Source organism: Cavia porcellus, unplaced genomic scaffold, assembly GCF_034190915.1.
Source record: "Cavia porcellus strain 051 isolate PalLab524CR breed Dunkin Hartley unplaced genomic scaffold, mCavPor4.1 scaffold_29, whole genome shotgun sequence".
In the NCBI taxonomy this organism is placed as follows: Eukaryota; Metazoa; Chordata; class Mammalia; order Rodentia; family Caviidae; genus Cavia; species Cavia porcellus.
In genome coordinates, this window is record NW_026947512.1 from 45,524,830 (window position 1) to 45,548,277 (window position 23,448).

Sequence of the window (23,448 nt, forward strand, 5' to 3'; positions counted from 1 at the left end):
GGTACTACATTCTTTGTGTTAATTCAAAGTTAGCCTTTTCTGTTAAAGATATTTATTATTAATTTTTTAAAGATAGTTTATCCTGAAACGTTTTTAGATGTAACTTGAAAACAGAGTGGACAAGTAAGGATTTTCAAAAAAAATAGGCTTGGCAAGGTACATACGTCTATAACCCCACCACTTAGGAGACTGAAGCAGGTGAGTTGCAAGTTCAGGGTCAGCCTGAGCTATCTTCTCCAGTGAGAGCCTGTTTCAGAAAAGTATAACATAAAACAAAGTGCCAAAACACGAGTAGGAGGTACATAAGCAAGAAAATTGAAAACTGCTGTCTTAGATCACTTAAGTTGTTTGCTTACAAATTCAGGCTGGAAAAGTTCATTTCTTTCAAACTCCAGATTCAAGTTACATAATCTATGTTCTAGAAAATAGCATTTCAGGATGGGAGGAACCTAGCTGCTGCTTTGTATCTGGATCTGTGACTAATTCTATCAAATATTTGTATGGAATGTGGCTGCTTGTTTCATTTTCTGAAATGTCACTTGTCCTTGTTGTTTGTCTCCCTAATGGGTAACTTCTGTGTCGTATTTCCAGGATGAAGGACCAGTGATCTCTTCAGACATTTCTAGTAGGGATGGCCATGCTACTGATGAGGAGAAATTGGCGTCCACGTCATGTGGTCAGAAAGCAGCTGGGGCCACAGTGACAGGTGAGCCAGAGGAAGACCTGGAGTACTTTGAATGTTCCAATGTTCCCGTGTCTGCCATAAACCATGCGTTCTCATCCTCAGAAGCAGGTACGGAAGCATATCTTCATCTTCACCTACCTAAGCACAGAAATGCAATGCCTGAAAGCCTAAAGCAGGAAGTGCCATAGAGAGAATAGAGAATTGAGTCCCTTGAGTGCTGGGTTTCAGATCCTGATCTGTGCCTTGCTTGTTTACCTAGAAAAGAGACCTCCAAAACTGCCTACTGAAATAGATAGTAGGGATATATAGGTAAGTATAGCACAATGTACAGGAGACAGACACTAAGGTGTGATGTAGTGCTTGAATTTTTGTATAGTTTTATGTTAATATGGCCAAATTATAAAAGTATAGTAGCCTATAAATATGCATTTAGGTTTTTTGGTTATTATTTATCAGCTAATATGTATAGGGCCTCATCACCTACAGCTGTTGTTCTGTTTTATATAGATTAGCTCTTTATTCCTTGATTGTTAGCTCTTTTCACCATACTATGGAGAAACAAAGTGAGGCACAAAAGTTAACTTGACCAAGGTTAGTTGGTTAGCATAGGAGAGAGAAATATGTCTTTCCCCTTTGTAAGGTTTGTGGCTGAGACCTCTACAACAAAAGACAGACTTGCATGAAAAAAAGCACCCAAATTTCTTTAATATATGAGTAAGTTTTATAAGGCACAAGAACACTTCAAAATGAAGACCCATGTGAGAACATTTTTCATGAACAGTCACAGAGAAGTGTGATGAGCAGATGGCCACTGATTACTGAAGGACCCTTAGCAAGGCCTGCTCACCTCAGATTCTTCTCGGCATCTGTGTGTCTTAGAGAATGAAGATGCTCTTTCTGCAGGTATTGAGAGGGACTACTCTGGAGTGAAGAGGGCCTCATGACCTGTTTTTCAAGAGAAGATCAAAGAACTCTTTAAAATCTGCACCATTGATGACAGACCTTCCTGCTGTTTCTGATTTCTCATTTGCTGTGATGCCATGTTTTGGGGTATTCTGAATAGTCACTAGCTAATGTGGAATTGGATTCCAACCTACAACAGTGTGGTTCCGTGGCCTCTAACCTCAGTGTAGAGTGATTATTTTCATTCTAGTCAGCTAATGTAAATTTTCCTGTAAAAATGTGGCAGATTGTATTGACGGTGCTCTATAAAACTCTTGACATACTAAGGAAGAACCTGAACTACCAAGGCTGTGCGGTAACAAAGCCACTTGCCCACTCACTCCAGGCCTTCTTCAGTGAAGGCCCTCTTGAGATCGCACCTCACATCTGTGACCTAAACTTAGGAAAAGCTTTGAACTGTGTCCATTACTACATTCAATATCATTAAAAACTCAGATCTTCTTAAGCAACATAATGTGTGGGGTTTTGACATAGACTTGTAAACACTGATTTCCCGTCAAACCAGGGAAGCAGGTTGAAAGTGGGACTTGACAAAGCAAGTGATTTCTCCAGTTGCCTCAGGTCTCTTAGGTATCAGTTGCCCATGTGTGTCAGTGAGCTCTCTGTTACCGTTACAGATAACCTGAGCTTTAGAAGGGAGAAGGGTTGTTGGAGCTGGCTTCTGCTTTTAGAGGTTCAGCCTGTGATTAAGGTAGACTCCTTGCTCTTTGACCTGTGGTATGGATGCCAGCTGTCAACAGCAAAGAGGATGTGGTGGAGTGGAACTGCTTACCTCCTGGGCCAGGAAGCAAAAGAATGGACACAAGGAAACTGGGTTCCCAGAGTGCCCTTCAGGGGCACCCCCTACCCATTACTAAGTACCTTCCAGCAGGCTTCAGTTTTTACAGCCTCCCAAATATGTCACCCTAGGGCCCAATCCTTTGACCAAGGGGCCTTTGGGGGACATTTTAATATCCAACTGTGACACTATTCTTAAAGCAAACATACCAGCCATTGTTCTTGATTTCTGCCCCACAGGCCCTGTTCCTCACTCTGATTGGTATCCCCTTTTGCTTGCTTTTTTTCTCCCCCAACCACAGTCTCACTGTGTAGCTCATGCTGGCATTGAAATTGCTAGGTAACCTGGGCTGGCTTGGAACTTGTGATCCTCTTGCCCTGCATCTTACTTCTAGGATTACAGATTGGCACCACTATACCTGGCTTAATCCTGAGTACGGTGCTCTTAACCTTTTTTTTTTTTTTTAATGTATGTATCTTTTTTTTTTTTTTGTTATCTTCTCCAAAAGTTCTGCCCATCCTCCCAGATCTATCTTGAATGTTTATTGAGACCTACTCTACCTTGTGTTCCCACTGCATTTTTTCTTGACTTCCCATTCCATAGTGCCGAGCACAGTGCATTCATTGTAGAAGGGGAAATGTTATAAATATCTCAAGGTTAGGGACTGTGAGGTGCATCTTTGAATTTTCTTTGATACATGTAATATTTGTTGGATTGTATCCTTTCTCACTGGGGAAAATTCCTTGAACAAGAACCTCTGTATAGAGAACTGGGGCTCTATTAGATACACAGTCAGCAAGCTGGTTGACTGACTTGCATAAGCAAAACAGATTTAAACAGTTGTTACACTGTAACTGATCAGCTTTATTGAAGAAATAAGCAGAGGGCTTGGCTATGGGGAGGTGGGAGGGCGGATGGCAATTGGAGGAATTGGAAGATCACTGGCCGAGAGTCACTGTGGAAGGTGGATCTGTAGCCCTCTGTACATCAGTGTTCAGGAAACCTAGTGATGGGGGGGATCCTGCCTGTCGGTAAAGTATCTTTTAGCTTTCTGTGAGTACAGGGCCTGTGGGAAACAAAGCCACAGTGAGGAATTTGGGGTTGATCTGATAGATGGAGGGAGGCTTGGAAGGGTTTTGAGCATGGGAGTGATGGTCACATTTGTGTTTTAAGTAATTAACGATTGGCTAATATGGTACTTAGTAATTGTTACATTAAAGAGTGTAGCTTTAAATTTTTATATGCTTTTCTGTATCTTTAAATTTTCTTCAAAGAGAACATTCTGGTTTTTGTTTTTGTTTTATGTCTCCTTTGGTGATAGAAAAATAAACCTGATAGAAGATAACCAATTAGAAAGATATAAAAAGGATATTAGTTTTGAAACAAAGCTTATTGTTTTATGTGCTACTTTAGCTAGATTGAGGTTGTCCTTTGGAGCTAGAATTTAGAGTCACTCATTTAGTAATAAAATAGTGTTCAGTATTAGAGCTTCTTTCGTCAGCAGTTTCATGGTTATTTCAACCCGCTCAGTAGACTTTGGTGGACATGGGGCAGCCCTGCGGCTCTCTCTGCCTGAAGATTGACAGTCGGAGGCTGCCTGTGCACCCCTCTTTCTTCTGAAGGCTACTGGATTCTGACACCGAGCAGACAATTCAGCAGAATGCCAGTGCTCCCTGTGAAATCCTGAAAGGCCTTCAGTGTGTCCGTAGTCGTCTTGGGCCTGCATGGGGCAGCCAAGAGTCTTTGTAGGAGGGAAAGGAACTGCTTTCTTGGGACAGCTATAAAAACTCTTTTGTATTTTAGGCCTAGAGAACGAAGTGTGCCAGAAGATGGACAAAGAGGGATCTGCTGTGCTCGTAAGTTCCTAAACTCAGGGCCCTGGCGTTGCGCTCAGGGCTTTTACCGTATTTGTTGGGAAGCCTTTTATTCAGCCTTAGGCGACGGATAAGAAACAGCTTCTTCACTTGAACCCATAGTGCATACATAATGTTCCATACAGTAGCCCCTTGGCCATACCGGGCTGTTGAACACCCAGATTGTAGCTGGTCTGAATTGAGAGCCCCATATGTGTGAGGCAGCAGTATTGGAAGACTTTACACCCCCTCATCACGAAGGGAATATTAAATGTCTCAATACCTTTTTATTACTGACTACATGGGTAGTATTCTTTTATTGTGGCTGTAGGAAATGAAAACATATAGTTGCTTTCCGGTGTATTTCTGTTAAGTAGTACTGGCAGTTGATACAAAACGCAAACAAACAATATGCTGCAGTATGTAATGTGGGAGTTGTGGGAGCCAAGGCTGGCTGACTACATGGCGTGTATTGGGAAAGGCTGAATCTGAGCTAATTAAAAGCAAAATCTTAATTTTCAACTAATGTTAGACTTGTAAAAATGATTCAAAGAATTACTCAAATATTAACATTTTACATAGTCACAATGGAGTCATCAAAATTACTCATTCAACGCTCATACAATGCTTTATATTTAAGATGTAACCCTTATTCAAGTTCATTCCACAAGTATCCTTTTTGTGGTACAGCTCTAGCAGAGGAGGTCCCCATGTTGCATTTTGTCATAATACTCTTAGCCTTCTTTAATTGGCAGTGGTTTTCAGTTTCTCCTTCTGTAATGACTTTGACAGTTTTGAAGAGTACCAGCTAGTTATTTTGTAGAATATTTTTCAATTTGTGCTCCAATGTTTTCTCTGATTCAGCTCAGCTCATTCATTTTAAACACAGACATAGTTGAAGTGATAAGAATGTCAGTGTGCCCTTTGTCAGTAGGGTTGACTTTAGTCACTCAGTTAAGGTGACGACAAAGATAGTTAAAGTCTCTTCATTTAAACAAGCCCTAAAAGGAGAACAGGTATTCCAGGCAGGACAGGTGGCCTCGCAAAGGCAGGGAGTAAGAAGTATAAATTTGAGGAGGAACTGTGATTATTAATAATCTCATGTGATGGAAGGATACTATGCATACGAAAGCCCAGGGTTACATCATCAGGGCCCATCAATACATTGCCAGGAGGTTTGGGTGTGTGGTAGAATGGCAGGTAACTCATTGTAAGGTTCTGACAGGGCGCAGGATGCTTGATTAGGGTTCAGGGGGAAGGATGGAGACTGAAGAGATTTAGTAGGCAGCACCATCACTGCCCGTGACTTCAGTGACATACCTGGTGGTGTTGTGGGGGAGAGAGTTTCTACCCTCAACATGTAGGCGTTCCTGCCAGCAGCCTCGTTGTAACAGCTGACCTGTCATCTGTCTAGCTGTCTGTGCCTCAAACTTGGGTAGCTAAGTCATCTTTCAGTTCTTTATTCCCACAGGCAAGTTCAAGGCTTGTCCATCCAGAACCCATTGCACATCCATCTACCCTTCTGGGGCCCACAGCCCTACTGAGACTCTTTTAAAGTAGTCTTCCTGTTTCCAAACTGTCCCTCTAGCACACATCAGAGTGATATGTTTTAAATACAAAATGAATCTTGTTACTCCTTACTTAAATCTCTTCATTGTGTTCTCATCTCAAGGACAAGTTTAGACACTTTTTGTGGCCACCATGGCTTTCTGCAGCAGGATGACCTGTCCTTCCTCACATGTCTGATACATCCCTACACATGCAGGATTTCCTCTCGGCTCCATAAGCAGTCCATATGAGACTGTAAAAATGGTGAGGATAGGAACCATGACTGCCTTACTGGCTGCTACACTCCAGCACCCACCACCATAAATATGTTGATGAATAGGGATTTGGTAAGTGAAGACTACAGAAGGAAAGGCAGAATTGTGACATTCATTGTTAGACATGTGACATTGATGGAACAGTGGGTCTAATTTCTTGGTTCGTCTGTCTAATAGTTCTAACCCTAAACTCCGGGCCAGGAAAGTGCTGAGTTGTTTTACCTTAAAGGAGCCTTAAACACACAGGTGCCAGTTGATGGCTGTGGGAGTAGTATCTTAAGTTACTTTCTTGTTGCTGAGACAAAATACTTGACACTCGTAAATTAAAGGAGGAAACGTTTATTTTGGCTTGCAGTTAGTAGAGCTTTCAGTGCACATCCAGCTGGCTTCAAGGCAGGGCAGCATGGCAGAGGAGCTTCTCAGAGGAGGAACAACCCATGGAAAGGCAGGCAGGAGGCAGCAGCCAGCAGCAGCAGCAGCAAGCCTCCCTTTGTCTTCTGTCCCTATCTCGTCCAGGACATAAGCCTTTTGGGTGGTGTCACCCACACGCAGAACTATGATGTGCCAACCAGTGGGCTGATTTAGTAGCACACACCCTTAATCTACATTTATATGCCCTAGATCCAGTGTCTGCCAAATCCCCGCCTATGACTGCACAAGGCTTTGGGGAAACATGGAGACACAAGCTGTGTAACAGGTAGTAAAGTTGTCATTGAAACACTTTACTTTGACCCACCTTGAAGTAAAAACAGGCTTAAAGTGTTGACCCATGCTATGTCACAATAATGACAACAGACGCATTTGTATAAAAACCAATTGCACAGTTACTGGCTTTCTTCATGTGATTTACTGCAATACTTCCTATTCTTTGTTCTGTTCTTTCCTTTTTTTTTCCTATAGTAGAGTGTCTCTGCCTCTAAATTGTTTTCTTGATTTACTGTTGGCCCACCGTGTTTCCCTAGAGAACGCAGAATGAAATGATGACCTTGTAGGGCTGGGTGCACAGCACTTGGGGAAGCAGCAACAGGAAATGAGAAGGCAGAACACACACATAACTCTGGGGGAAGCTGTGTGCTCTCAGAGGAGCCTCACACATAGGTAACGTTTGTGTTCAGACAGAACTACCTTTCCCTAGAAACTCCCGAGACTCTCAGCTGAGATAGCTGACCAGAGGTCATTAAGCCTTAGTTTCCTGACCTGAAGCAAGTAGTGTTCTTGCCCTTACTCCTGAGCGCACAAAACTGTGTTCCACTACCAGCTGCCAAAACAACTTGACTGTGCAGTTTGGGAACCTGTTTTCTTTTGGGTTTTTTGTTTGTTTGTTTCTGTTTTTTGTGTGTTTGTTTTGTGGGCTTAAACCGAAAGGTGTGTACTGAATTGCTGAGCTGCATCTCCAGCCCTGAGACTAGTTTCTTTTGAAGTTTCTCAAATACAATAGGAACATTTGTAGTCTTTTTCAGCATGTAAAAATAGCAAAGGATAATTGAGGAAGAGTGTGTTGAATGGACAAAGCTTTGGTCTTTGCATGGCTCAGGGACAGTTTACCCAGTTCTTGAAACTGTTTTAAACTTCCTGACTCCCAACGTATTCATCATAAATAAGCAGCACCTATCTGCTGCATCAGAGTGGTGAGAATAAAAAGAAATTAAAACATGAAGGATCGAGCTGTAACATGCAAGACTGTGTTGATAGGGAAAAGGTGAGAAAGAATGAAAAAGGAGAGTAGAGAGTACCTAACCCTAGAACCAACCAGCTTGTGAAAAATATACACACTCCAACCCCATTTAGGCTAAAAGCAATCCCATTTAGGCTCCTGATAAATGAATGTCTGCTTCTTTAGAACATTGAAGAACTATTATATAACGAGATTTCGGTCTGAGGGATGGGACTATAGTGCTGGTGTAACACTTGCCTAGCGTGCCTGAGGCCCTGCCCTTAATCTCCAGCATCCAAACCCAAAACGAAAGAAATTTCAGATGTTGAACAAACATCTGAAGGAAGAACAAAGGGAATAGAATCTGGATACCCAGGCATAGTGGTAGATACCTATGATACTGCCTTTTAGGAGACTTTGAGGCAGGAGGATCACATGTTTGAGGCCAACCTGAGCAATTGACCAAGACCTGTCTCAAAAATCAAAGATAAGGGGAGGAGGAAATGTAGCTCAGGGCCAAAACATTTGTGTAGCACATGAGGCCTTGAATTCAGTCCCCAGTACTGCAAAAAATAAAAAGACCCTGCCCCCAAAAAATTCATCTAGCATTTGCCCTTTAAAGCCCTTGTCTACGTTAAAGTATATTCCTATTGCAATCTCCTGCCTAGTGCTAGACCAGAGCCCAGTGAACGAAGAGGATTAAGTCTCATCTTGCCTTTTAAGTTGTTGGTCTGCAGCATTTTTCACTTAATTTTTTTAAGAAGTCTTAAACTTAGTACACACAGGGGGCTGGGGATTTAGCTCAGCGGCGTAAGTGCCAGCCTTGCAAGCAGGCAGTCATGAGTTCGATCCCTGGTACTGATAAAAATGAAAAAGACCAAAAAAAAAAAAAGAAAAGAAAAAAACTTAGTACACACAAATCACTACACACATGTTCAAATGTGTATGTATTCCAAATGGTGGTAAAGTTAGTAGTTCATAAGAACAGAATTTCTACTTTTAGAAGTATAGATCAATGTAGAATAACCAATAATAAACATGTAAAAATGCATTAGTGGAAAAATATTAAGAATATGGATGAATATTTGTACATATGAACATAGGTAGATCTAGGTATAAGAGTGTATAGTGTATATGCACATACTTATATATGTGTAACTACAGATATATATTTGAAGCAAGAAAAAATTGGTGTGCAACTGAAAGTCACAAGTCAGATTTCCATTTTATTGTGCTTGATATAAATTGTATCAGTAAATGGAAGAGATTGTTTGAAAAGTTAGAAGGGAGAGAACTGTAGTATGCAATAAAATTAATATAACGAAACCAGTAGCTTTCCTATGTGTACTAAATTATTTTTTGGAAATATAAAGCAAGACCTTGCTTGTGAATTATTAAAATAGCTGATCAATTTTAAAATTACCTATGAAAGTATAAAAATGTTTTATGAATAAAATTTAAATTATTAAAATCTTAACCATCTTAAAAGTTGTACTCATGTGGCTTTTTCAAATTTGTCTCTTAGAAGTAGCAGTGACTAATGTCACTCTAGGAATTCAAGGACAAATGACGGAACGAATGCAGTCAACACAGCATAGCCCAGATTAGTGATGCTTATTCTCTCCCTGTAAGGTCGACAACCAAGGGAACTCTTGCTCACTGGAAATTCATAGCCGGAATGCTACTGTGTGACTCCCTTAAAGGAGCGGGAGAGAAGGACTAGCCCTTAGGAGACCATACCTCTTTCCAGTTGACTGACTTGGGCCATTCAACACACCAGATTCCAGCCCACCCCTACAAGACATTGTTTAGCCAGTTCTTTGTGACGGTAGATTCTGTAGACTTTTCTGCACTGCCTGAAATGCATTATAAACGACTAAGGAATATAAAAGGCTAAATTCTAGGAATGTGGCTAAAAAGGCACAGTCTAAATTCTTGCCCTGGACACCTCATGAACTTGGGATTTGAGTGGCGAGGCTGGTGGCATGTTGCTGGTCAGGAGGAGTGGCCAGGTGACAGCTGGAGACAGCAGAGTCTCTCACCTGGCCACAATTTCCAGTCTGATCTCTCACTGGTGACCTCTGAGTGCTACCTCATAAGAGACACAGGGCAGTTTCATGGAACTGGCTGGACTTAGCATCTGTGACTTAAAATAACTCAAGCCTGATTGTAAAATGTATTAGCGTAAAATCACTAATGCAAACTGGTTGACCAAGTTTATTTTTCCCTCTAGCAAGTTAAAGCAGTAACAAGGTTATGAGATACTTCCTTGATTAAAAATAAGGCACAAGGGGCTAGGGATTTAGCTCAGCGGCATAAGTACCTGCCTTGCAAGCAGGCGGTCGTGAGTTCGATCCCCGGTACCGATAAAAATGAAAAAGACAAAAAAAAAAAAAAAAAAAGGTACAAGAAGTGAATAAGATAACCCCCCATATTCAGGGTGTACTTGGGTATCTGACAAATTAATCCAAAATTCAGTGTCTTAAAACAGCAAACCTAACTGTCTCCTTGCTTCTGTGAGTTAGGAATCCTCATGTGGGTTTGCTGGGTGCTGCAACTCTGGTCTCGTGACTGTAGTTCACACAGGACTGTGGTCTTCTCTGGTGTGACTTGGGGTGGCTTCACTCTTAAGGCCGTTCACAGGGTTGTTGGCAGACTCGTATTTCTTCTTACATGAACCTTTCCCTAGAACTTCTCCCAGCGTGGAAACCAGTCTCTCTGTCATCTAATCTCAGAAGTGACTTGAAGGGCTGTTGGCACATCCTAGTGGGTCACTGAAGTTCCCCTCACCCACAGGGAGGAGCTACATGAGAAGGTTCATAGTAGGAACTGGGGGCTTAAGGATCTGTGGCAAAGGCCCCCCCCTCCAAAGTGCTCCTGATTCTGGTGATAGATCTGACCCAATATATAAAGAGAGAGGCTCTGGGGGACCTTGCACTTGCACTAGTGTGGCGAGCTGCTGTCCCCTAAATGCTGCTGGAGGAGGGGCACTACACAACAAAATTTTGCTCCCATAAAAAGCCATCAAAATGATGTCACGGCTTGTGTCTAGATGTCCCCCCAAAACCTTGTGGTCATAGGTAGGGCTTTTCAAAGGTGACTGGATCTAAAGTGTATGATTCTTAATTAGTCCGCCAATTGGTTTGGCATAGTTGTGGGTGTGCTAAGGGATAGGCCCATCCTGGGTATGAGTGCTTTCTGTCCCAAAGACATGTGGCCTACGTGAAAGAATATAAGGAACAATAAGGGGCTGCTACTGACTTCTCTGCTTTGCTGCCCTGCCGTGAACCATTCTCCCCTGACATGTCCTTTTGCCATGCCACCCTGCCTTGGAGCCAGCCAACTGTAAATGGAAGCCTTTCCTCCCTTAACTTGTGGGTGTTGGTATTTTGTCTCAGCAACGAGAGAAGTAACTAAGCCCAATGGCTTTTCAGAAGAAAAATAGTATAAAATCCATGTCCTTGTGAAAAACAAAATGCTAACCTACTGTGACTCTGGAGCTAAGTTTTTGATAGATGTAAACTGATGCCTTGAAAGATCATTAGTGCCATAAGTGAGCTAAAAACGTAATAGCAAGGAAGAACAGAAAAACCAAGCACAGGTGTTGACTTACAACCACTGTGTGTGTGCAAGGCATGGGGAACACCAGCAGCATTGCTAGATTGTAGCAGGACCCCACTACAGAGCAGTTCAAGTTCATGTTGGTTCTGGAGCTGCAGTGGGAGTTTTGAGTTCAGATGTATCGGATATATGGGCTACTTCTGCATCCTTCACCCTGGAAGTTTGTAATCCATATTAGAAACATTTCCACCCAAAAGTGGCTAAATAAAGATATGCACAAAATACCCGTAGGTGAAAGCATCAGCTGCCACTATTTTTGGTGTTCATGTGTTTTTGGTTTTGGTTTTGGTTTTGTTTTGTACAAGGGTCGACCTCATGACCTCGTACTTGCCAGGCAGGTGCTTATGCCACTGAGCTAAATCTCTAGCCCCTTTTCACTATTTTTGAAAAATTATTGGTGTGGAGCACATTATTCTCAGGAGTCATCAGAAAAAATTGAACCATCAAATGTGTTTCTTTCATGCCTGTGATTCTTTTGTAATTAATCACTTGGTAATTACAGATTCTTCCTTTTGGATAAGAAGAAAACTCAACCAGGTTATCTGTTCAGCAAATTCAAGACTATACTGGTATTATTAGTGGTCCTATAACTAGATGGGTTTTTTAAACTTCCTCCTTGGTGGCTTGGGTTTTTTTTTTTTTTTTTTCCTGCAAAGCATGTGTTCAGAGTGTGATCAGTTTAGCAATGAGGAAGTTACTGAAAGATTTTGGAGACTGAATGTATTCAGTGTGACCTCTTTCCCCACACAGGGACTGCTTGAGTCCTCAGAGAAGGCCCCAGTGTCTGTGGCATGCGGCAGTGAGAGCCCCCTGGATGGGATCTGCCTGAGTGAATCAGATAAGAGTGCTGTGCTCACCTTGATAAGAGAGGAGGTAAAGGCTTTCTGGTTTTGTCTGCGTGTCACTTTGTTTTTTTGGAAGGCTCGGGTGCCACCACAGTGGATTGCATCTCTGTTGGCTCTGATTACCCAGGCCATCCATATCACTCACATAAAGGCTCTCTCTGAGGCCCAGCATTAGTGCCGGAGTCCTGACATGCTGGCTTCCAGGGCAGAAGGTGGATGTTCTGAGACACTCTCAGAAATCTTATGTACTTTTTTACTTTCAGTCTTGAAGCTTTAAATATCTAAGTCTACCAACTCTAGTCCATGTAAGTTGATGCCTAAGAATGCCTCAAATTCTAGGCTTTTCACAGTATAAAACTGGCTCCTAATTCCACCCACTCTTTAAACAGTTTATCTCCCTGGTTCCTGTACTGGGTTTACTCAGTAGCCTCCATTGCACCTGGATCCCTGACCAGCCTCTTCCCAGGCAATCTGAAAACACGGAAGGCACTGCCACACACAGCCTCTCCTGACTCACATCTGCAATTTATGTTATGTTGTGACTTGTGTTTCTTAATGATTCCCCCTTTTTTAAAGAAGGTAATTCTTTTGATGTAGAAGCTACGTTTTATGTATGATGAAAGTAGTTAAGCACCTCTGTCACCCTTTTATGAAGCAGCTAGCGCTATTGTCAGGTCTGGGAGCAGTGGTGAGACCTACCAAGATCTTTTTTTTTTTTTAAGGAGAAAAAGGAAAAAAAAGCAGAAAAAGGGTACAAGTTATGCAGAATTTCAGAAAAAAAAAAACAGTAGGAAATCACTAGTTAATGGATTACATATTGTCATCTTAGAAATATTTGTCAAGTTACAAGATTAAAGCATATAAAGTGGACATTCAAACAGCAAGACTGCAAACAGTTCTGTTCAGTGATCCAACAAAACTCAGTAATATCATTGTCTATCTTATACACTTAAATTTACATGCAGTTATACCATTTAGAGCACTTTTTTTTCCTCTCTTTTGTACAGTGACTGTTACACATTTTTGGTTTTATTGCTCCCACAGTTTTTATTGCTTTTTTTGGAAGAGAGTAAAACCAAATGTGACTTAACAGACAAGATCTTACAAATAAGAAAAGGGACTTCATCTCCCTCTTGCAGGTTAGACTAAGACATGATCACTGCATGGGTCAAAGCAAAGTGAACCTTGTCACAGAAGCACACAGGTGGCTTCTGTTCTTGAAATCCTTATTAAAGATACCCAAATAAAGCACATACCAGTCAAAGAGGGAAGCACAGCCGGAAAAGAGCTGGGAAAGGAGAGTGTGAAGGTGCCTCCCAGACTTGCTCAGGGAGGTGAGGTGGAGGGATGAGTTTAATATGTGTCTTTCCAGTTCCAGTGCATCCCATCTGGTCCTGCCTACAGTGAGGGATGTACCCAGCCTAGGGAATTCCGCTGCTGACTCCATGCTTATCAAGCAGTGGGAGATCTCTGTGGAAAGAAAATGTGCTGCTTGTGCCAACTCGTAGTACTCTCAGTTATGGCACCTGCATTTCTCATGCAGAGAGCACTGATGATCCGGCAGCACTGCAGTTGTGCGATTTGGTGAAGGTGAATCTGCCAGGCAGGTGGCTCTGCCTTGCCGTCCTCCACAGTCCAGTTTTGGGCCTGCAGAGTTGAAAGTCAGACTCAGGGCCAAGTTAAAATTCAGAGTTTGCTTACCATTTCCTAGTGGCTACAGTTCAGCATTCTGTGTGGTGTAACACGCACTTTTAATGTTTATGCAGGTTAAAGAAATGCTGAGGTTTTACACTCCTAATGTCAGGGGAACGTCTTAGGTCGTACTTGATCCTGTGTTGTTGTCAGTCTTGGGTGTTAAATTCAAATACTATAATAGACTGATTAGTTAAGACCAAGCTTTATTTTTATCCAGATCATCACTAAAGAAATTGAAGCAAATGAATGGAAGAAAAAGTACGAAGAGACTCGGCAGGAAGTCTTGGAGATGAGGTTAGACGATGCGTGGGGAGGTCAGAGGCCTTCGTATAGATGCTTGCGCATCCCAAAGCCACTACTGAGGGCTCACTGCGAGTGTCACTTCCTGAGTTACATGGGACTGGTCCTCTGCTGCAGTAGCGCCCATTATCTGAGGTTGTTCAGAACATTATGTATAAGCAGAATGCACATACATGTCCTTTTTGGTGGAACTGAGGATTGACTCTAAAGCCTCTCTGCCACTGAGCTACTTCTCCAGCCCTTTTAGTTTTTTAATTTTAAAAATTTTAGGTATTTGTTTGGTTTTGTGGTAATAGGGATTGAACTTTGAACCCTTGCACTGAGCCTTTCTCAACACTTTTTCATAAATTTTGATACAGGGTTGCTGAGCTCAAACTTGCAGCCCTTCTACCACAGCTTCCCAGCGTGCTGGGGTTATAGGTAAATGCTATCTTGCCCAGCAGTGTTGCCTGTGCTGGCCTCAAATTGCAGTCTGTACCTCAGCTTCCTGAATATCTGGCATTACAAGCATCATGGCTATCTAATTCTTGTCTTTTTAAAAGAATCAACACAACTTTATAAAAATATTTATTTACCATACAGGGTAATAGATTTATTGACATGTTCAGTGACAGAAGCATTGAAGACATAATATATTCAGAAAATTAATTATAGCGTCACATTATGTAATCGTCAACTGGATTATAAAAAGTCTTAGTGAACAAAACTGACTTTAAGCTGAAATATTTTTATTTTTCTTGGTCACTATAGAGTGATGAGCCATTCAGTGTCTAAAATAACACCAAAGAAAGAAGGAAAAAGTATAAATAATTCATAGAGCATACAGTCAGCACTTTAGTAAGAAACATTTTATTTAATGGTGCTCTAATTTGTGTCTGCCGTTTTAGTTGTTTTTCTGAACATTTCCCAGGGGACACTAATCCTGTGCTGGGCTGGGTGGAGAGAAGAGACAGCCCTGTCCTTGGAGGGCTCACAGCCCCATAACCAGGAGCTTGGATATGATGAATACCGCCAGTGAGGGCCCCAGAACAGTCTGGCACAGAACAGGCTCTTTAGGAAGCTGTCATACTTGACTAGACAGAAGTTCATCTGAGAGGGTGATCCTTACTGGTTGTGAATAAATGAGGTACTTTTGCAACTAGGACAGAAAACTTAAAACCATCAGAGGGGACAGGATGCCTAGAAAAGTGGGTTGGACTCAGGAAAGCCTGAAGTCAGACTGGCTAGTGTAGAAGAGCTCTAAAGAGTTAAACTAAAGACATAGATCAGTAAGTAGGTAAGTAGACAGGCAAGCAGGCAGACAGGCAGACATTTGTAAACTTAATAAATACCATTCATTTTTTTGCATTGAATTCATGGCCGACAGCCCTTTAGCTCATATCTGAATGAAGCTTGCTTATCACATGTATTAAGGCACACCATTTTATAGGTTAGGCTTGAACTTGTCCTCCCGCCTCACCTTCCAAGAGTGCTAGGATTATAGGCATGCATCTTGTCTGGCATCAAGGTTTATTTATGTAAGTGGAATTAATCTGTTGTCCTGAGGTATTCAAATAGGCTCACAGGAAAAGTGAAGGTGCTTGTTTCTACAAGTAGAAGGAAAGCCTTTTTGGGCTGGGAAAGTGGCTCAGTGGTGGAGCGTGTGCTTGGCAGGCGCGGGGCCCTAGTTTTAGTCACCAGCCCCAAAATCACAAACAACACTTAGTCCCCCCACTTCTGTGGGGCCAGGAGTACAAACCAAAACACAAAGGGGAATGGGGGCTGGGTAAACAGAGTAAGTAAATCTATCATTGTGCATTAATGAGTTCAGTTGTTGGGGTAATGTTTCTCTCACTTGCATTGTTCGCAGATTCTCTGCTGATAATACATTTTTTTTCTCTTATGTAGGAAAATCGTGGCTGAATACGAAAAGACCATTGCCCAAATGATTGGTAAGGAGAATGCTTTCTCCTAGGCCCTGAGCTGTGGTGTCTGCCTTACCCTGTCCTGGATGCTATAACCTGGGAGGGTTATAAGCTGCCGCCTTTCTCCCTCACGGCTGTCAAGGCTCTGCAGCTCGGTGTCTTGCTCTTAGCCTTTGAGAGCCCAAGTGTCCAAACTGCAACTCAGAGTGCACTGTTTGTCACAGAGCACTGACCCTGCAGTCAAACTTCAATACTGGGTTTTAGTTCAGGAGGCCTGGCCTGTGTGCCGACAGTGCACTGTGTGTCTCCTGCAGCCAAGTACACTGTGGGTTCCCCACCACTACCCTGGCCCCTTCTCTCTCCACTCCCGCATGGAGGTTGGAGGGCTGCCTAGCTCTCAGGGTCCAGCTCTGTCTGTGTCTCTGTGGTTTTGTGGGTTCTGTCTCTCCATCCATTTTCCCCCCTCCTCCTCCTCTCCCTGTCTCTGACACATAATCATTGTACATATTTATGGGTTACAGTGTGAAAATTGCAAACAGGAATACAATGTAATGATTAAACCAGGGTAATTTAATAGTTTCATCTCAAACATTTATCATTTTTTTGTATGGGAACTTTTGACCACCTGTGTTCTAATGCTTTGTAAAACACATAGTTCATTGTGATATATGGTGGACCCCTCCTGTGCTGTAGAACCCTAGCACTTCTTGCATCCACCTGTCTTCTGGTACTCATTATCCAGCCCACTCCATCCCCACTCCCTGCACTTCTCTGACTACTCTTCTGTTTCTGCTTCTATGAAATCAACTTTGTTAGCATCTGCATACGCCCCAGCACATTGCAGTGTTGATCCTTTTATGCCTGGCTCGATTCCTTTAACATCTTGTTCTCTGATGGGGTCTGCATTATAGGACACTAATCCTGTCTTTGCCTCTGTGACCTGATTACCTCCCTACCCAGCACTATCACTGGGGAGTAGATTTTCCTAGGGAACAGAGGGGCAGGGAATGTAAATGCTGATCATAGCAAGACCCAAGGGTACTTTTCAGAGCATGAATTCAACTTGTGGACCACTGACTCCATGGTGGCAGCAAGGTTGCTGACACACAGAGCACGTTCCAAGGAGTATGCAGAGCTAGTTCCTGCAAGCGCTTGGAGAAAACATTTCCATCAGCTGGAGTATACACACCCTTGTCTCATGTGTTCCTGTTTAAAGACACCTTATTTAATATATATTGTTTATTAGCTAGCACTGAACTCATAGCTAGCAGCCCTTTAACTCTGAATGAAGTTGCTTGTTACCTGTATTCAGGAGCATCACATCTAAGCTTATGCTTAGGAACACTGGTCAGCACTTCAGCACCACTTGTGGGTCGTTTCCAGCAGCAAGGTCACCATCAAAAAGCACTAAAATGCAGAATGAGGCGTCTGTCTGCAAAACGTCACCTTGTTAACCTCCAAGTAAGATTGTGCACATCCAGTGAATGAAAATTTTAGTCTCAGGCCAAAAATGGCTATAAAAGCTCATGAGTATTGATTCTGAGATACAGATAAATTTGAGCAAGTGGGAAAATTGGCAGAGATGGTCAGTGATGAGGATCAATTGTAATCACTTGTATTCTGTGAGAAGCCCTCTTGTGTGTGCAGTGCCCACCGTGTTGGTGTCCCACCATGACCTTGATACTACCAGTGGAGTCTTTTCTTCTGATGTAGCACCGGAAGGTCAAATGTCCCTGCATCAGAGCCAGGGTGCCTTACAAAACCATGGCCTTCCAAGGTCCTGCACTGAGTGTAGAGCTCTGCTGGTGAATATTGTAAGGATTGACCCCCTTGGTCAGAGCAGGTCTCATCTTCTAGCACTTGTACATTGAAGTGAGTTTCTGCTATCCACATCACCACATGCCTTCTGCTTGGGCCTTTGCTATACTGTCCCCTCTGTGTGCTTATTTGCCAGTGCTATATGGCTCCCATCTTGGTCCCTTCAAGTCTCGGCTCAGAGGGAGCCCCTGTGCCCCACACTGGCTGCTACCCTAACCTACCCCTTTCCTGGCTTCAGCCTTTTCTCCCACCCCTCATCCTTGAGAAGAGGATTTTGTAACACACACAGCTGTGTCCCCATCACTGAGAACATCACTTGGCTCACAGAGTAGGTCTTAGCTCTGTTGAAGAACATGCCAAAATAAGCCATTGCTTTTGACTGGTGGTTCCCAGAAGATGAGCAGAGGACCAGCATGACCTCCCAGAAGAGCTTCCAGCAGCTGACCATGGAGAAGGAGCAGGCGCTGGCTGACCTCAACTCTGTGGAAAAGTCCCTCTCTGACCTCTTCAGGAGATACGAGAACCTGAAAGGCGTGCTGGAAGGGTTCAAGAAGGTGCTGTGTCCTCTGTGTGTCCCCTAATGGGGGTGGCTCTTGGTAGTATGCAGGTCTAGGCAGGTGACTTTTTAGGAGGCCTAAGGCCTCTTAGCCTTGTGTCTTCTTCAGTGAAGATGGCTCTTTCTAGATTTTGCTCTCTGTGGTTCAGGTGGCAGCTGGCCCAGGGTGGCATTTCTTAGTCATTCCTCCTAGGCCAAGCTCATGAGCCCCGGATACACCCAGACTAATCAGACTGTGGTCCAGAGGGCAAGGCTTGCAACCCTCACCTCAGCAGGGTTCTGAAAGTGCTCTTTTTCGTTCTTTTTTGGTTGTACTTGGGAACAAATCCAGAGCCTTCGCATTGAGCTACATCCCACCTCTTATTTTGACATGGAGTTGCTCATCCCAGGCCCAGATCCTTCCTTATGCTTCTGCCTCAGTCTCCCAGAAGGCTGAGGTTATGAGAGTGTGCTGCCACACCTGACTTAAAAAAATATTTTTGATTATCGACATTCAGTCCTAGTAAAAGTAGGAGGGATGGGGGCTGGAGGTTTAGCTCAGCGGCATAAGCACCTGCCTTGCAAGCAGGCAGTCGTGAGTTCAATCCCCGGTACCGATAAAAAGGAAAAAAAGTAGGAGGGATTCCATATCACTGAAAAAAATCCAGTCTGCATATTCTAGAAGAAATTAAACAATATTTTAGTTTTATGCTATCAGTAACACATTTGCAATACTGTGTTCTATGTGTGTGCGTGCATGTGATGCTAGGGGTCAAACATGGGGCCATGCACATGCTAGACAAGTGCTTTACTACTGAATCACAGCCCCAGCTTCTGAGATTATTTCCATATGAAATAAGAATGAAGAGTGGGAAAATCATGTTTCAGTTTTGAACAAGGCCTTTTTAAAAAGAGATGTCTTGGTATAACTCAATCCCACTGTGGTATTGAATATTCACACAGGAAAAAATAATGTGGAATTTGTTCAACTAGAGTTGCATGTACCTGTTCATATCTGAATTAGTTTTTCCCATTTTTAAAAAGTGAATTCTGCTGGGCATGGTGGTGTAGTCCTATAATCCCAGCACTTAGGAGGCTGACACAAGAGGATCACTGTACATTTAAGGCCAGCTTGGGCTACAAAGTGAATTCAAGGCCAGCATAGTGAGGCCTTGTCTCATAAAGGCAAAAAAAAAAGTCTCTCTTTTTTTTTGAACTGGGAATCATACTCAGGACCTCATGCTTGCCAGGCAGGCACCATGCCACTTGAGCTCTATCTCTGGCCCCTAAAGGGTGAATTCTGCACAAGGTACATTACTAGTAGAAGAAAAAAATAATAACCTGCTTGTTTATTGATTGTTACTTTGAAACAGAATGAAGAAGCCTTGAAAAAATGTGCTCAAGATTACTTAGCCAGAGTCAAACAGGAGGAACAGCGATACCAGGCCCTGAAAACTCATGCAGAAGAGAAACTAGATAGGTGAGAGTTATGCTTTGCTTTTGCTTTTGTTTTGTTCAGATAGGATCTCACTGTGTAATTGAGGCTGGGCTTGAACTCCACGTTCCCTTTCAGCCTGGTCTCAAACTCCACCCGCCAGGATTAATCGGGCATACACTACCCAGGGGGAAGGGGTGACAGACTTTCATTTCAGTTCTCATGATGTCATGGGGAGAGTGACAGAGGCAGGCAGGGACCTTTGTAATCTGAAAATTATCCGTATAATTTTGCTGCTTGTGTTTGTATTATAAAAACTTTTGTCTTTTGCCTTCTTGTTAATAGGCACTATGATTAAAAATTTGTTGTTTGTCCTTTTAGTCCTTTGTGTCTTTACAAATACTGCTTGAAATGCTTTGGGATGTTTTTGTTTTTGTTTTCCTTTTAAAAAAATAATATTGGAATCAACTATACAAATTTTCTTTTTCACTTACTTATGTATATCAAGGTCATTTTTCTATATTCAAAGAGAGAACTTGATTTAATTACTTTTGTTAGGTTGTAGAACTATAACTTTGTTTGTTGAGACTGGGTCACACAATGTAGTTCATACTGGCCTTAAACTCATTGTGTAGCCTCAGCTGGCCTTGATAATCATCCTGCCTCAGCCTCTTGAATACTGAAAATACAGGGTATGCCACCACCTACAACTGTTTATTTCTCTTTTTAAAAAAAAATTTTATTAAAGGGCAGTTAGATAGTTTTAAACTTTTTCTGTTATAAATAGAGCAGTTATTCTGTGAATAGATAGTGCAATTTCTGGTCAGAGGGTTTGTACAGCAAGAAAACAAAACTAAAACCAAGGAAACCAGAAAGTGTGTGTATTCTAAATTGTCCTAGTTACTACCATTTTGCACCCCAAAATGACAGTGCCAGTTTTCCTTCCAGTCAATACATGTCCCTGTTTCCTTGCATCTGGACCAACACAAAATATGATCATTCTTACTAATGTTTGGTGATCTGATACATTTTAGAAGTTTTTGTTTGAGTGTTGGGTGTAGCTCAGTGGTAGAGTATCTGCCTAGCGTACATGAGACCCGGGGTTCAAGCCCAGCACCACCACCCCCCAAATTATTTTAATTTGTATGCCTTTTAGCTGGGAATATTGACATACTTCAGAAATTCTAGCACTCTGGGAAGCTGAGGCAGGAGAGTCACAAGTTTGAGGCCAGGCTGGGCAGGCTAACAACTTTGTGAGACCCTCTCAGATTTTAAAAAGGGCTGGTTGATAAAAACACCATGGTATACTGGCATGCAACAGACTGAAGGCTCAATAGAACAGAGCAGAAGATGCACAAGTAACTCCAAACTCACTCAGCTACCTTATCTTCAGCATTGGGGCCAAACACCTTCACTGGAAGAAGATACTCCCTTTAATAAATGATGCTGGGAGGACTGGGATACAGCTCAGCAGGCAGAGCACCTGCCTGGCAGGCTGAGGGTCATCTGTTCGATTCCCTAGTACCAAAATAAATAATGATGCTGGGAAAACTTGTCTATCCACATGCCAAAGACTGAACTGAGACCATATCTCTCACCATGTACTAAACTAAAATTGAAATGGATCAGAGATATAAATGTTTAAAACAGAAACATTTGCCCTGCTGGAAGGTAGAATCAGCAGAGATTTTAAAGATCCAATCCAAAAATGGTCACATGAAATGAATAGACACTTCTTAGATGAAGATGTACAAATGGCAAATAAATACATGAAAAGATGTTCAACATCCCTGGTCATTGGATATACGCAAATTTAAAAAAAACTCCAGAAAGCATGGCTCTCATCAAGAAATCAACCAGTAACAAATGCTATTGAGGCTGTGGGGAAAAGCAGCCCTTGTCCAAGCCAGTGAGAGTGTAAAGTGGTACAACCATTAAGGAAATCAGTGTGTCGATTCCTCAGAAAACAAACAGGAAGTTCTGTTTGACCCAGCAGGTTCCTTTCCAGGTATCTTCCCTAAAAAGTTGCAAGCATCACACCACAGTGATATTGTGCATATCTGTGCTTATAGAAGCACAATTTATAATAACTATGTCTTTGAAACAGCCCATCAATAGATGAATGGATAAAGAAAATGTGATATCTGTGGAGTACTAATCTGCCATAAAGAAGGATAAATTTGAGGTATCTTTAGGTAAATGGATGCAACTTAAGACCACAATTTTAAGTGAAATAAATCAGATATACAAGTTTTTTTTTGTTTTGTTTTGTTTTTTGTTTTGTTTTGGTTTTTTTGTTTTTATCGGTACCGGGGATCGAACTCACGACTGCCTGCTTTCAATGCAGGTGCTTATGCCACTGAGCTAAATCCCCAGCCCCGATATACAAGTTTTAATATTGCATTGTTTCTCATGTGAGAAACCCAAAGGGTAAAGGAACAAAATGGAGCAAAACAGATATTGGAAAATAGAAAGAACATGTTCAACTGGGAAGGGAAAGGGAGCATGAGAGGGAAGGAAGGGGAAAGAGATTTTAAAAATCAAATGGAAAAGTAGAAACAAGACTTCTGTAAATAGGGGAAGGCAGATTGAAGGGAAGAGAGTGGGGAAAAATAGGACCTTATGTATAGGTACAAATTCCCTACAATGATCATTATGTACGGCAATAAAAAGAACTATACTAAGAAAGGGCAGGGGATGTGTGTGTCTCAGTGCGGAGGCTCTGGGTTCAACCCCCAATAACCTCCAAGAAAGAATTCCATGTTTAAGATTCCTTATGAGGTTTTATTGTCCTTTTGTCTGTTAACTGGCTATTATCAACTAACTTCTGGTCTTTAAGACTTGTTTTTGCATCTGACTAGCAGTCATTTCCTAGAGATCTGTGTCAGATAGTGATGGTTAGCATCCTCTCCTTAGCTACCACAACATCGGGAGTGACCCAGCCCATTGTTACAGAAGCTGATTTAATTCTTTGTTCTCATGAAATACAAGTTTTGAAGAATTGTGTTTGCCACGCAAACTTCTGTAACAATAGTATGTTGAATTTTCATTATTGAAATTGAATTACATATTTCAGAGATGGTTCTTTTCTCTGGCCATGTGTCAGTGTTACTGAAGCCATTCTGACTAGCTGTGCCTGATCCCTAACATGTGCTTTTTGTCTCTGTTCTATAATGAACGCCTCCTACAGGGCCAATGAAGAGATCGCTCAGGTCCGCACAAAAGCCAAGGCTGAAAGTGCAGCTCTGCATGCCGGACTGCGGAAAGAGCAGATGAAGGTGGAGTCCCTGGAACGGGCCCTTCAGCAGAAGGTACGGCTGGGGATTCAGGCCAGATGGCTCCCAGGACCCCCCCTTCTCCCCACCACGTGGGACCAGGCCTGATGTGTGTGCAGGTCACCATGAGGCTGGCAAGAGTGGCCTTCAACCCAGTCCTGTGAACTAAGTTGGGGAGACAAGTCACACCGTGGCGCATTACCTGGGACTCCTCCACAGCAGGGTACAGACAGGAAGTTGAGCTTTCCCCAAAGTTCAGGGGAT

The 23,448-nt window shown here is 42.4% G+C and overlaps 1 protein-coding gene across 21 annotated transcripts in view; it reads left to right on the plus strand.

The window, feature by feature from the left end:
• Window positions 1-23,448, plus strand: part of Tacc1 (transforming acidic coiled-coil containing protein 1) — a 119,710-nt gene that overhangs the window by 91,078 nt on the left and 5,184 nt on the right. For 16 of the 21 annotated variants that reach the window (XM_063240280.1, XM_063240277.1, XM_023561974.2 and 13 more), the window contains 8 exons: window positions 592-793; window positions 4,230-4,282; window positions 12,128-12,250; window positions 14,135-14,211; window positions 16,105-16,148; window positions 18,333-18,493; window positions 19,848-19,954; window positions 23,100-23,220. In XM_063240280.1, coding sequence (XP_063096350.1) covers window positions 592-793; window positions 4,230-4,282; window positions 12,128-12,250; window positions 14,135-14,211; window positions 16,105-16,148; window positions 18,333-18,493; window positions 19,848-19,954; window positions 23,100-23,220 — 888 coding nt within the window. The remainder of the gene's footprint in view (window positions 1-591; window positions 794-4,229; window positions 4,283-12,127; window positions 12,251-14,134; window positions 14,212-16,104; window positions 16,149-18,332; window positions 18,494-19,847; window positions 19,955-23,099; window positions 23,221-23,448) is intronic. The other 5 variants (XM_063240278.1, XM_063240284.1, XM_013144679.2 and 2 more) reach the window with 1 other exon arrangement.